Below are 15,595 nucleotides of genomic sequence, written 5' to 3' on the forward strand. Positions count from 1 at the left end.
GGGGGGGCGTGTCTGTGCCATGTCATCGCTTTACAGCGCCAAACTCTGACCAGAACGGACCCGGCAGTGTAATCTTCCACCCTCCAAAGCGGGCCAGAGTGGTTCTGCAGGTCCGGTCCTGGGCTGTAATTTGTCCGACAAACGCTTTGCAGATTGCCCGGCTGCCAGTCCAAGACGAAATAAGCCAAACAAAAGCGCGGGTGTGCTTTTTAAAACAGAACCTCCAAGAAGAAGAAGAAGAAGGAGAAGAAGAAGAAGAAGAAGAAGAAGAAAGAAGAAAGAAGAAGAAGAAGAAGAAGAAGAAGAAAGAAGAAAGAAGAAGAAGAAGAAGAAGGGAAACAGATAGGCCTACTTAATTACACTTTCTCACTGAAGTTTCCAAGACAAATGCGATTTGTTTCTCTTTCCCCCTTAAGATGAAAACGTTTTGTTTCTGCACATAAATATGTAAGTAGCTTCGAATAGAAATTCCAGATATAAGCGTTTCAGTAAACTAAGATCAAACCGTCGTCAACGAATGTCAAATAAGACGAGAACAACAAAAGCTGGGAAACCAAGGGAGAGGCGCGCCGGTCTCCGGCGGAGGGATGCAGTTCAGTTGGGGGAGCGGCAGGGCTCGAACGTCCACTTGGACGCTCCTCCGAACACCTCGATGTTGGCCTCCGTCCAGGAGAACACGTTGCCCGCTCGCGCTCTGCTGTTGCAGGTTGCCAGGTTGTAGATCTCGCCGATGGACAGCTTCCTGTCCCAGATATTCAGGTTTGCCAACTCGCCGACGAAGGCTTGTGTTGCGTCGAAGCCTCCGCCCAGAGTGTCCTGAGGAACGAGGCAGACGACAGTAAGCATCCGTGGACCAACGCTGTATTCAGTAACATCTCAGACTACATCCTACTGGGGGGGGGGGGGGGGGAGGACGGCTTGGCTAGCTACCAAACTGTGCGCTGTGGTGTATTGGATCGAGCACTCGGTGCTCGATTGTGTTGGACTGTCACCACTACTGGGTTCTGTAATACACTGGTCGAGCCTAGTAGTGTGTGACGTCTCCCTCAGTAAAGATCAGACTTGTGCCGCATCCTCGTCTCTGTGTACTTATGTATATATATATATTAGTGATTAAGTTAGTAACCCACGAATAGTAACACAGATCGAGCACTCGGTGCTCGATTGTGTTGGACTGTCACCACTACTGAGTTCCGTAATACACTGGTCGAGCCTAGTAGTGAGTGACGTCTCCCTCAGTAAAGATCAGACTTGTGCCGCATCCTCGTCTCTGTGTACTTATGTATATATATATATTAGTGATTAAGTTAGTAACCCACGAATAGTAACACAGATCGAGCACTCGGTGCTCGATTGTGTTGGACTGTCACCACTACTGAGTTCCGTAATACACTGGTCGAGCCTAGTAGTGAGTGACGTCTCCCTCAGTAAAGATCAGACTTGTGCCGCATCCTCGTCTCTGTGTATTTATATATATATATATATATATATATATATATATATATACACTACCGTTCAAAAGTTTGGGATCACCCAAACAATTTTGTGTTTTCCATGAAAAGTCACACTTATTCACCACCATATGTTGTGAAATGAATAGAAAATAGAGTCAAGACATTGACAAGGTTAGAAATAATGATTTGTATTTGAAATAAGATTTTTTTTACATCAAACTTTGCTTTCGTCAAAGAATCCTCCATTTGCAGCAATTACAGCATTGCAGACCTTTGGCATTCTAGCTGTTAATTTGTTGAGGTAATCTGGAGAAATTGCACCCCACGCTTCCAGAAGCAGCTCCCACAAGTTGGATTGGTTGGATGGGCACTTCTTTGAGCAGATTGAGTTTCTGGAGCATCACATTTGTGGGGTCAATTAAACGCTCAAAATGGCCAGAAAAAGAGAACTTTCATCTGAAACTCGACAGTCTATTCTTGTTCTTAGAAATGAAGGCTATTCCATGCGAGAAATTGCTAAGAAATTGAAGATTTCCTACACCGGTGTGTACTACTCCCTTCAGAGGACAGCACAAACAGGCTCTAACCAGAGTAGAAAAAGAAGTGGGAGGCCGCGTTGCACAACTGAGCAAGAAGATAAGTACATTAGAGTCTCTAGTTTGAGAAACAGACGCCTCACAGGTCCCCAACTGGCATCTTCATTAAATAGTACCTGTTAGAGCCTGTTTGTGCTGTCCTCTGAAGGGAGTAGTACACACCGGTGTAGGAAATCTTCAATTTCTTAGCAATTTCTCGCATGGAATAGCCTTCATTTCTAAGAACAAGAATAGACTGTCGAGTTTCAGATGAAAGTTCTCTTTTTCTGGCCATTTTGAGCGTTTAATTGACCCCACAAATGTGATGCTCCAGAAACTCAATCTGCTCAAAGAAGTGCCCATCCAACCAATCCAACTTGTGGGAGCTGCTTCTGGAAGCGTGGGGTGCAATTTCTCCAGATTACCTCAACAGATTAACAGCTAGAATGCCAAAGGTCTGCAATGCTGTAATTGCTGCAAATGGAGGATTCTTTGACGAAAGCAAAGTTTGATGTAAAAAAAATCTTATTTCAAATACAAATCATTATTTCTAACCTTGTCAATGTCTTGACTCTATTTTCTATTCATTTCACAACATATGGTGGTGAATAAGTGTGACTTTTCATGGAAAACACGAAATTGTTTGGGTGATCCCAAACTTTTGAACGGTAGTGTATATATATATATTAGTGATTAAGTTAGTAACCCACGAATAGTAACACTACAATAGTGTACATAAGAGAAGTCACAACATGGTGTCAGAAGTGGGATGCGAACCCACGCCTCCATGGAGGGGAGGGGAGGGGAGGACGGCTTGGCTAGCTACCAAATTGTGCGCAGTAGAGGTTTTATTAACAAAGTCGCCCTGCCAGATAGTATTATAGCGGTCTTGCTCTCGCACGTGGAGTGTCTCCATGGTGTTAGTTTGGAAGGAGGTCTTTCCTTCCCTAATATAGACCCACCCAGTAATACACCGTCACCCCTGTCCACAAGTGGTACATATACCGTGGTACTTATTAGACCGGAAGGCTTTAAATTGCGTTGCCTGCCACTAGAACCGACCAAGGCGGTCATTTTGACCGCTTAGGATTTTCAAAGTTTAATAACTTTGTGGGGGGAAAAGATACAGACCCGCCGCTCCCCGGGTGCTCCCGAAATGGCATATATTTGCACCAAAATGAGTTTTAAATCAGTTGCACAAAAAAAGTTATGATAAGATCTACCTAAAACGACCACGGGCGGTCAAAAAGACGGCTCGTAATTTGCGCGTCATCGTGCGCGTCATGTCGCTATTTATGACGCGTGTTGGTCGCGTCATTTCCTTCGTGAAGTTCGTTGCTCTGTCCTAGCAACACACTAGCGTCCCCCAGCGCAGAGTGATAGTCTAAACTTGATTTCTCGTTATTTCCAACATGTCTGGGTACAGACGCCGTTACAGACGCACCGTGACTACCACCGCGGCACTGCAGTACTTACAGGCATTGGACGGCGGCCATTTTAAATTGTTTGAAAAATAGTATTAAAGATGTTAAAATGTAAATTTTTGTGTCACTCGTTTCCTAACAGACATACTAACATATGCGATGCATTAATATCTCAATTGGGTGTTTATTTTGACATAATATAGAGATTAAAAACCGGCCGTCATTTTGACCGCCCATGGTCGTTTTAGGTAGGAGTGAAATCCTGGTCGTTCTTAATACACCGCCTGTGATCTTTGCTCTGACTGAGCAGTTTTATATCTTTAACACTACGACTACTACTACTACTACTACTACTCTTGGCTGCTCCCGTTAGGGGTCACCACAGCGGCTCGGGATATGGATAAGGGGTATTTATTACACTGGAAGGCTTCATTTGGCCACAATTGCTTTGCCTTAATACACCCGCCTGTGATCTTTGCTCTGACTGAGCACTTTTATATCCGAGAAATTCCATTTCAGTTCGGTTCAGATTGTTTCTGAATAAACGGTATGAGAAGCGAATAACATGCCACACTGTGAGTATGTGTCTGAGCCGCCGCTCACCTGCTCTTGTCCCACAACAAGTACTCCATTTGGTTTAATTGGGTGGTACGGTGCCAAGTTCTCGCCGCTGCCTCGCATCACGCCGTCCTGGAAGGCCTCCCACATCCCATCGCGTGTGGTCCAGGTGATGCAGAGGTGATGCCATTTGCCATCGTTGATGAGAAATGGCAGCTTTGCCACCTTGAACAATGATATTAAATGTTTCACTTTCAAATATTTGATTTGACAGTGAGCCAGGCCCACACGGAGAGCCCGGCCAAAACTCTCCTCCATACTGTAAAGCCAGAATGCCTTCAGTCATACCCTGAAGACTCGTGCATTCAACAAAACCGTTCACCTCCAGCTCCCTGTTGTCATTTGGCCTCTCACTTATTTACCTCCTATACTTGCTTTTAATTCGCTGTCATCCAAACATTTGTTTTCTAATACTTCTGACCGAGCATTATTCCACTTACCCCACTTATTCCATATTACTGACTGCTTGTCATTGGGATGATGCATACATTTTAGTTTTTGGATTTTGCACTCACTCTATTCAATATCTGTATCTGAAACTTTTGCAAATGCCTGGGTCGCAAAGGTAGACGGGACATTTCAAATGGCGCTTCAGTAACACTATAGCTAGTGTCTAAAAGGACCCATTGTGGAGCCATGTTTATAAATAGATCAATGTTTATAAGTAGATCTGTGTTTACAGGTGGATCCAGGTTTACAGGTGGATCCATGTTTACAGGTGGATCTATGTTTACAGGTGAATCTATGTTTGCATGTAGATCTATGTTTACAGGTGGATCAATTTTTTCATGCAGATCTATGTTTATATGTAGGTCAATGTTTACAGGTGGATCTATGTTTACATCTAGATCCATGTTTACAGGTAGCTCTATGTTTACAGGCGGATCTATGTTTACATGTAGATCTGTTTACAGGTGGATCTGTGTTTACATGTAGATATGTGTTTACAGGTAGCTCTATGTTTACAGGCGGATCTATGTTTACATGTAGATCTATGTTTACAAGCGGATCTGTGTTTACATGTAGATCTGTATACAGGTGGATCTATGTTTACATGTAGATCAATGTTTACAGGTGGATCTGTGTTTACAGGTAGATCTATGTTTACAGGCGGATCTATGTTTACATGTAGATCTATATTTACAGGTGGGTCTATGTTTACAAGTAGATCTATGTTTACAGATGGATCTAGGTTTACAGGTATATCTATATTTACAGGTAGATCTGTGTTTACATGCAGATCTATGTTTACCTGTAGATCTATGTTTACAGGTGGATCTATGTTTACAGCTTGATCTATGGTTACAGGTAGATCTATGTTTACATGTAGATCTATGTTTACAGGTGGATCTATGTTTACCAGTAGATCTATATTTACATGTAGATCTATATTTACAGGTAGATCTATATTTACAGGTGGATCTATGTTTACAAGTAGATTTTACAGGTGGATCTATGTTTACCAGTAGATCTATATTTACATGTAGATCTATATTTACAGGTAGATCTATATTTACAGGTGGATCTATGTTTACATGTAGATCTATATTTACAGGTGGATCTATGTTTACAAGTAGATCTATGTTTAGAGATGGATCTATGTTTACAGGGGGATGTATGTTTACAGGTGGATCTATGTTTACAGGTAGATCTATGTTTACAGATGGATCTGTGTTTACAGGGGGATGTATGTTTACAGGTAGATCTATGTTTACAAGTGGATCTCTGTTTACATGTAGAGCTGTTTACAGGTGGATCTATGTTTACAGGTGGATCTCTGTTTACAAGTGGATCTCTGTTTACATGTAGAGCTATGTTTACAGGTGGATCTATGTTTACCAGTAGATCTATGTTTACAGGGGATCTATGTTTACAGATGAATCTATGTTTACCAGTAGATCTATGTTTACAGGTGGATCTCTGTTTACAAGTGGATCTCTGTTTACATGTAGAGCTATGTTTACAGGTGGATCTATGTTTACCAGTAGATCTATGTTTACAGGGGGATCTATGTTTACAGATGAATCTATGTTTACCAGTAGATCTATGTTTACAGGTGGATCTCTGTTTACATGTAGAGCTGTTTACAGGTGGCTCTATGTTTACAGTTGACATGTGACATAATTACCTTGTCATTGATCAGAATTTCCATGGGGTTGTTGCCCCACTCGATCAGCACCAGCTCATTGGACTGACCCTGAACAGCGTAGGAGAAAGGTGTCCCAGCCCCGGGCGAGGCGTTGGACTTGATCCACAGACATACGGTGAAGGAGTACATCTCAGGTAGACTCCCCTTGGCTTTGGCGTACATGTAGTTGGTTCGGAGGGGGAAGGTCAGCTGGAACTTATCTGTTGGTCTGTTGTCTTTGCCTGTGGAAGGATATCGACGCTTTCAGTGAAAACGGTTCATTGTGTCGCAGCCGGGCCGTTGTTGGGGGATGGTGTAATTAGTTGGCAGTTTAATTCATAATGGCCCCGGCCTGTGAAAATGCTATATTTATGATGACTCTTGGGGTTTCTCAGTATCCGCTCACAAGCAAAGCGGACGCACCCCTCACCCCTCTCTGCCGCGAACACGCACACGCAAACACACGCACGCACGCGCACACGCACGTCAGAACTGAACTGGACAAGTCTAGATATTGATCTGCGTCCCACCAAGTCCAGCGCCTCTGGGCGCACACACGCCGTTATCAAGGCCGGCTGTAGTTTCTCCACACATAACCTAGGTAAATATCATTAAGTGATTATAGTAGTTATAAGTAATATACGGTTGTTTTCTCACAGTCGTTGGGTAAGACAGACTCGGCATGAGTAGCCCGTGATCAGGGACGGGGAGTCGGAAGCGGACCGAGATATGCAAAGTAATGCGGCGCTCTTCCCTTCCTCTCAATATGTGTTGGCAACGTGACGGCTGCGGCAGTGTAAACCTCCGCCACATGAGCGATGTGTCCGGTACCCACGGCAGAGGGGTCGGGGGTGGGGGGGTGGGAAACACGACTTCCTCTAAAGCACCGCAGACAGACCCGAGTGCGGGACACAAAGAGACACTTAGTTGCGCAGATCGGCGTCCAAGGGGACATTTTTTTTCCCGCTCTCCACCCCCCCCCCCCCTCTGTTACGCAGGACGCACCTTTCTCCAGGTCTGTTATGCGGTGGTGCAGGGAGGTGAGCGTGGACTCCACTCTGTTCCGCTGGTCCGTGTCGTTCCTCTGGCTCGGTTTGCTCTCCTCCAAGGTGTTGACCCGGGACAGCACCTGCTTCTCCATGTCGTCGATCTTGTTCTGGAGGAGGTCTTTCAGGCTGTTCGCTTGCACGGTGCTGTTGCCTCGGCTGTACTGCTGCGCGGGACAAAAAGGGGACAATATAGACGCCGCGTTACAAGACATGGCATGCGGGGTGGGGGGTGGGGGTGGGGGGGGTTATAATGGCGTGAAATAAATGGTCACTTTTGCTCACTACCGAACGGGGGGTTGTTGTTGTGTGTCTCTGTTTTTAGCTTTCTGGATCGCCGCGTTCTGCGTCCCAAGACTGGCATGGGCGCCCGGTGTCGGAACTCAAGTACAGGCTTACTTTAAACGACGGGGTCCACCTGTCACATAGCAAATACGGGTGTCGAGGTTGCCGGAAAGACACTGCCTGTGGACAGCAGCATGGCAGCAGTGGCTTTCAGACACCACCACCCCCCCCACCCCCACCCCCCACGAAGCCTACATGCAACATTCAGACCCAAGTAACGCGATCAAATTTACGCATTGGAAATGCGGAGGGTGTTGGACGTGGCTCGTCGTCCCTCGGCTCTAGCCTACCTCCAGATTCTCAAGTCTCTGTTTGAGGGTCTGTAAAGTCTGTCCGAGCTGAGCCAGAGTGTCCGAGGGACCGCGGGACACGTCCCCCATGGTGTTCTTGGAGCCCGGCCGCCTGCCGCCGGGTCCCGTCTCCGGGAGGCTCTGGCTCTCGCAGCGGCTCAGCTTGGACGTGAGCTCCCTGATAGTCTCCTTTTGGTTCATGATGGTCTCCTTTTGCTGCAGCACCGTCTCCCGCAGCTGCATCACCGTGGTCTTCAGGTCCTCCGCCGGGCCGCTGTTCTGCATGGTGGCGGAACATAAGTCCATATCCTTTGGCACCGAAGTGCAGATGAACTGGGTCTGTCCGAAGTCTTGCGAGGACCCCTTGGCGACTAGAAAAGAAAGTACAAAAAGTTTCCAGGAGAAACCGCCCATGGCTCCAGTAACGGGTCGCGGCGAGGCGGAGTCGTGTACGAGGGCGCGCTTTCCACTTTGCGGGACCTGTGCGCCTCTCCCGCCGCCCGCGCAGGTTTTTTATAGCGGATGCAGGGCGGCGCAGCTCCGCAGCATCACAGTGGGGAGGCAGCAGGTTTCCAACCCCCTTTTTAAGGTGGTCCCGGATCCGCTCGTCAAGAGACCGCCTCTTGACGATTTCGATTCAACAGGCGCACAAATGCGCATTTACGCACTCAAGACGCGCCAACAGCCGCGTCTAAAGACAAGCCGGCTCATCTTTGACGAAATGGCGTCTCGCTTCTCGAGGCATTTGTGGAAACGCGCGCGGCGAAGCTAGCGATCACGTGGCGAAATGACGGTCCACCTTAAATGGAAGTCACTCCCCTTGCTCCCGGTGAGGACCGAGCTGCTCCCATGTCCCACAGTTACTCTCTCTCTCTCTCTCTCTCTCTCTCTCTCTCTCTCTCTCTCTCTCTCTCTCTCTCTCTCTCTCTCTCTCTCTCTCTCTCTCCCCCCCCTCTATCTCTCTCTCTCTCTCTCTCTCTCTCCCCCTATCTCTCTCTCCTCTCCCTCCCCCCCCCCCCCTCCCTCTCTCTCTCTCTCTCTCTCTCTCTCTCTCTCTCTCTCTCTCTCTCTCTCCCTATATCTATCTCTCTCTCCCTATCTCTCTCTCCCTCTCTCCCTCTCTCTCGCTCCCTCTCTCTCTCTCTCTCTCTCTCTCCCTCCCTCCCTCTCTCTCTCTCTCTCTCTCTCTCTCTCTCTCTCTCTCTCTCTCCCTATCTCCCTCTCTCTCTCTCTCTCTCTCTCTCTCCCCCCCTCTCCCCCCCCCTCTCTCTCCCTATCTCTCTCTCCCTCTCTCCCTCTCTCTCGCTCCCCCCCCCCCCCTCTCTCTCTCTCTCTCTTCTCTCTCTCTCTCTCTCTCTCTCTCTCTCTCTCTCTCTCTCTCTCTCTCTCTCCCTATATATCTCTCTCTCTCTCCCTCCCCCCCTCTCTCCCTATCTCTCTCTCCCTCTCTCTCGCTCCCTCTCTCTCTCTCTCTCTCTCTCTCTCTCTCTCCTCTCTCTCTCTCTCTCTCTCTCTCTCTCTCTCTCTCTCTCTCTCTCTCTCTCTCTCTCCCTCTCCCTCTCGTGAGTCAATCATTCCGCATCCACGTCGTGTGAACAGGTCCCTACCCTGCAGGGCAGAAAGTACGTACCGGAGGTTACGCTGACCCACTGTTCATGTAATAACACACGCATGGCGGGGAATAAGCAAAGCGAAGGCGTGTCTTTAAATCTGTTTTAGCCTCATCTAACGTGTAAAGTATGCGTATGTTTTTTTCATCCACGCCCACGACGAGCCGCCAGGACAAGTTGGCAACGCTGGGACGCCGCCGGTCTGCAGCCAGGACCCGAACACGGGGGGGGGGGGATATGAAGCGGTCTCACATATCTAAACGGGTTCCCGTGTAACACTCCTGACGTTAGTATGTATACTGAAGCGCGTCAATACTTTCATCTGGATCCTGTTGTGAAAACTGGGTCGTCACGCAGGCGTCATCGCCTACGCCAGTGGTTCGCCATCAGGTCCGCGGGTGTTGCCGCGACCGAAGGATTTCGATTCCACCAGGTGGTTCATTACCAGCGCGGTTGTTCCGGTTATCCCAGCCTCCGAGCACAACAGGTGACTGTAATGAACCACCTGTTGGGACACAGAAACCGGTAGTATCTGAGGACCTGATTGAGAACCGCTGGCCTATAACCGCTTCGTGCAGCTTTGAGTTGTCTGTTCGGAAGGGGGTTGATCTTAATGCGTAAAGATTTTTTAATTCAATTTATTATCAGGGCAATGTGTTCATTTACTCCACCCATCCTTCCATCCACCCATCCTTCCATCCTTCCATCCACCCATCCTTCCATCCTTCCATCCATCCATTAGCCAATCCGCTTATCCTGCTCTCAGAGTCGCGGGGATGCTGGAGCCTATCCCAGCAGTTCCTGGCCGACACACAGTCACTGGGCGGCAGGCGGGGAGACCCCCTGGACAGGCCGACAGGCCATCACAGCCCCCACCCCCCCCCTACACGCACACACCTAGGGACAATTTAGTACGGCCGAGTCACCTGACCTACATGTCTTTGGACCGTGGGAGGAAACCGGAGCACCCGGAGGAAACCCACGCAGACACGGGGAGAACATGCAAACTCCACACAGAGGACGACCCGGGAGGTAGTACCCCGGGACTCGCACCCAGGACCTTCTTGCTGTGAGGCGACCACTGCGCCACCGTGCTGCCATATTATATTCAATACGGTAACGTGCACGGATAAGTAGGCACGTTGGTCCTTGACTAACGGGTCGGACCCTTTAGTCGACTGGTTAACGTTGTCGCTTGCGGAGCGGGAGACACGAGTTCGCGTCCCGGCTGTGACGGTTCCAGGACTGCCCCCCCCCCGAATTCGCTACAATACTTTAGAAACAGGCGGCACGGTGGTTAGCGCGGTTGCCTCACAGCAAGAAGCTCCTGGGTTCGAGCCCCGGGGTTGTCTAATCTTGGGGTCGTCCTCTGTGTGGAGTTTGCATGTTCTCCCCGTGTCTGCGTGGGTTTCCTCCGGGGGGCTCCGGTTTCCTCCCACAGTCCAAAGACGTGTAGGTCAGGTGAATAGGCCGTACTAAATTGTCCCTAGGTAGGTGGGTGTGGGTGGGGTACTCGGTTTGGATAATGGATGGGTGGACTTTGGAAACAATTGCGCACGTATGGAAATAAGTGTGTAATGCTGCGTGCCCGTGATGGTCTTCTGCAGTGTCGGAGGTTTATTCGACACGTCATCGTGGCAGCTCGGGCTGAATTAAGGCGAGGACTGACTCGCCAGTCCATCCCTGTGTGCTTAATTATCGGCGGCGGACGTTGTAATCAGCAGGATGCCAACCCGAAGGCGAGGAGCGGTGGACATATAACAAACGGTTAATGGCGGGAATGTAACGAGCGTCCCGGACGGGCATGTAACGATTCCTCCTGATCTCAGCACGTGGACGTGTAAATCACGGCTGAGGCAGCTCCGTTCATTACCAGCCTTTATGCTGATCACCAGATTATCCCCCCCCCACCCCCACCCCCACCTCAGCCCAGCTCCGCTTTCTCGCCATATGAGCTCGTGCTCGTTGCTTTAGATATGCAGAAGGGTAAATCCAAAATATTTAGCCGAATTACGCTTCCCATCAGGATGCGAATAAGGGACGAGCAGCTTGCCACAGTATTCCAACCCCCTCTCCGGCCCGCCATCCAACAAGCGTCGTATGTTCCGCCATGCCTCCATCTCGTGTGTGTTAGCATACCCCTCTGCAGGTCGCGAGGGGAACAACTGGATTACATGTCAGTCGACATCAACTATTGAAGAGAACTCTGGCCAGAATGTTTCATAATAATCTGATGTTGGGGGGGGGGGGGTTGGTGTCACTCTTGGATGCCTGCTCAGACGTGAAGATGAGCTTTTGTCATTTTTTGGGGGGCATTCGTGACACACTGTCGAGCTGCTGGAGCTGTCTGACCTTACGGCGCCTCCCGGGTAGTACAAGAAGACCAGATCTCGCCACAGAGCTCTGTGAGAGCGCAGCGCTCGGATTGATTAGCAGCCAGTGCTTTTTGGGGGGGGGGGGGTTTGCACTTAACACGCAAGGTTACGAGCTTGGCGGGGGTGGTGCGCGCGCAGCTCCGTTGTTCGGGGCACGAGGTCAGGTCAGGATCCACGCATCAGCTCCAAGCGCGCCTTCTGGTTGAGCCGGACTCCGGGGACCGTGCGGAAAGGGGGGGGGGCTGCGATCCCTAATGATCAGTCTCTCAGGCTCGCTGAATAATGCAAGGCTTTATAATAGAGCGCACTCGGTACTGGGAAAGACCCATTCCAGGCACCCGCGCACCCAAAGTGCTTGCTTATTTATCCAGCTTCTGCGGTTGCAGGAGAGAGGGGGGCTTGAGATGTGTGCGCGCGTGAGCGTGCGCGCGTGTTTGCAGGGGGGGGCTTGGGTTGCAGGACCGAGAACGAAGCACGAGAAACAAGAAAAGCAAGAGAGCCGGAGGGGGCGCTATCGGGGCCCGCAGCAGCTGTATAATGCGCAGTTTTCTGGTACCAGTAACGTTTTGTTTTGTCTTACAAGTGTCCAACCCTGTCTCCCAGAAGGCCAGCGGGACCCCGTCATGCAGCCTTCCAGATGGCTGAACCCACAGCGCTCATCTAAGTCACCTGTTTCCTGCCTTGTGTCTTTGCGTCCCCAAATAGAGCTGGTGATGATTTTCTAATTTTCCCAGCTGAGCTCGAGTAAGCAATCTTGCACAGCATGAGTACAACTTCCGAAATGAAGAGGATAAGAGGGCTATACGGTATCATGGTAAGGTCATGTTTAAGGAACAGCGCGTTTTTTGTGTTGTTTCGCCGTCTAGAAAGAACCAATATTGCTATTGGCGGCACGACCGCCAGGGGTCGCTCAACCTTAAAACGTAACGATGATAAACTGCTTGTACAAACGACCTGTGGGGTCGTTTTTGGTGGAGGACAGTCTCCTATTTAGCTCAATTTGTCTCGAATGTACCCATAAAAGGGGGCGTCCGGGTGGCGTAGCGGTCTATTCCGTTGCCTGCCAACACGGGGATCGCCGGTTCGAATCCCCGTGTTACCTCCGGCTTGGTCGGGCGTCCCCACAGACACAATTGGCCGTGTCTGCGGGTGGGAAGCCGGATGTGGGTATGTGTCCTGGTCGCTGCACTAGCGTCTCCTCTGGTCGATCGGAGCGCCCATGGGGGGGGAATAGCACGCGCTACGTCAATTTGGGAGAAAAAGAGGGGGAAATCCCCCCCCCCCAAAAATACGATAATTCCTAAGCATAAAAACCTCACTTCCTTTGAGTTGGAGGACACTTCCTGTCGTGGGTAAGTATGAGGTGTAGTGGTGCAGCGAACAAGTTAATTTTACGAGTACACCCCCCCGCCCATTTCCTCCCCACTCTTCCGGGCCGTCCCGGTCGCTGCTCCACCCCCCACCCCCCTGCCGATCCGGGGAGGGCTGCAGACTACCACATGCCTCCTCCGATACATGTGGAATCGCCAGCCGCTTCTTTTCACCTGACAGCGAGGAGTTTCGCCAGGAGCATGTAGCGCGTGGGAGGATCACGCGATCCCCCCCCCCCCGAACAGGCGCCCCGACTGACCACAGGAGACGCTAGTGCAACGACCAGGACACATACCCACATCCGGCTTCCCGCCTGCAAACACCGCCAATTGTGTCTGTAGGGACCAAGCCGGAGGTAACGTGGGGATTCGAACCAGCGATGCCTGTGTTGGTTGGCAACAGAATAGACCGCCACGCCACCCGGACGCCATTTTTGCATTATTTAATGTACATAATGGTTGCACGACTCACCTTTGAATGCTGAACTCCAACGTCTGCATACAAGCAACTGAATCTCCTGCATTATATAACAGATCGACGTGTGCTGGAGAGAGGGAACCCCCCCCCCCCGTCCCGGTGAAGGGTGGGGGTCTCGGACAGCCAGAGAGCTGTTCCTCAGAGGGTGTGCACGGTCCGTCAGAGTGGCAGGGTAAAAGCGGTTGAAGCGAATTCCCGCGAACAAACGCACTCGTCTTCAGACCCTCCCTCGCACGTGCGCCGTCAGAATTTCAAAAAAGGATGGAATCCATTCTACCAGCGCACGTGCTGCACATCTGGCAAATATAAGCCCCGACCCTGCCCCGGCTGGCTGCTGGAGGACCACAGGTGGTGTTGTTCATGAAGTGGGTTCTTGGTTGCGAATGTCACCGGCTGCAATATATGGCATGTCCCTGTGGTGGTCTGGCGCCCTGTCCAGGGTGTCCCCCCCCCACCTGCCGCCCGACGACTGATAGGCTCCCGCATCCCCGCGACCCTAATTAGGATAAGCGGCTTGGATAATGGATGGATGGACAAATATGTACACTGGAAAAAAAAAACGCGCGCGTGCACACATACGCGCGCGCGGACACCAGGTCAGCGCGCTCTGGGCTGCTGCTGCTGCCCTACATAGGCCCGTTATGGATGAGGCCGTATCTCCAGAACCCCGGGTCAGTCCCCCCCCCCCTGCAGGTATCCTCGTCTTGTAGATGAGCCGTGACTTGACCAACACTTGCACTCCTGTCATCAATCGCTGCGGATAATTTATCAAAATGAAACGGGCCATTGTTTTATTGACGCCGGGCCGCCCACCAGAGAGGCGTTCAGTAAATTATCCCCCCCCCCCGCTCATTAAAGCCGGAGTTGCGGCACCAAGGCCGTGGCCAGAATGTGTCCAGGGGGGGGGGAAAGCTTGGTGGTCTTAAATACAAACTCGACGAAAACTGTTACTACACGGTGGATGGGAGGTAGGACACAGATGAGTTCGCTGGGAAGGAGCACAGCGGAATCGATAGGAGGTGATTAAAGTTACCTGCGGCGGGGGGCGGGGCGGGGGGGCCACGTATTGCCTGCCCTTATGTTTGCCCTTGCAGGTGGTGCAACATGCTTCAGCTGAAAAGGAGGAGGAAGGCGTCTTGTTCGTGTGTCCGACCACATCCGTAGCAACTTATATAGAAATATTTGACAACTATGTGTTCACATGTGTAACCAGGTTAAAATTAATGTTTTTATTTTATTTTGTTTGAGTATGAAATATCACCAAATCCTGTCTGTGTGCTGTTATTTGTGTTTACTACATTTTATTTTATGTCATTATTTACTTTTATGTATGTTTTATAACGACCGTCATATACTTGTACTGTCGCTTTAAGAGAGAGGTCTTGTGGGTACACGGAAGAGGGAACGCGGGAGAGGCCATTTTTGTTTTGTGGGAGGAGTCTCAAGCAGCGATCTAGCCGAGCCACGCGTGTTTCTTACCGTAGCACAGTTTTGCTGGTTGAGGAGAACGTAACCTTGAGTATCCCTGTAAGAAGATACTGCAAGCTGTGGGATAAAATACTTGTTTATCCTTTCTTACATCGGAGTCCCGTGGACGGTTTCTCCTTCTAACGCACACGAGTGAAGTCCGGGCAGTGGTTGAGCTTCGACCCCCACGTCCGTAAGAAACACCGCTCCCGCTGGAGGACTGGACGGTTGTCGAAGGGTTTGAAACCAAAATAAATGGCAAGGTGGGCCAAATAGAGTCCTGTGTGTCCCCCCTCCTTCCTTGATCATGATGATGATGATGATGATGATGAGAGACTGAGGGCCCCCCACAACACCTGGGGCCCCACCCAACTAGAACACAACACAGAGCTAATGATGAGAGTGACGGGTGTGC

General features: G+C 50.1%; 1 protein-coding gene across 1 annotated transcript; it reads right to left on the reverse strand.

The window, feature by feature from the left end:
- Positions 1-396: 396 nt before the first annotated feature.
- LOC130113269 (neuronal pentraxin-1-like) lies at positions 397-8,327 on the reverse strand. Its single transcript, XM_056280838.1, has 5 exons — positions 7,881-8,327; positions 7,196-7,412; positions 6,200-6,435; positions 4,057-4,236; positions 397-816 (listed from the first exon to the last, which is right to left on the reverse strand). Exons 1-5 carry the CDS (start codon positions 8,292-8,294, stop codon positions 595-597), a joined length of 1,269 nt encoding a protein of 422 aa, XP_056136813.1. The 5' UTR covers positions 8,295-8,327; the 3' UTR covers positions 397-594.
- Positions 8,328-15,595: the final 7,268 nt, after the last annotated feature.

Source organism: Lampris incognitus, chromosome 5 (assembly GCF_029633865.1).
Source record: "Lampris incognitus isolate fLamInc1 chromosome 5, fLamInc1.hap2, whole genome shotgun sequence".
NCBI lineage: Eukaryota > Metazoa > Chordata > Actinopteri > Lampriformes > Lampridae > Lampris > Lampris incognitus.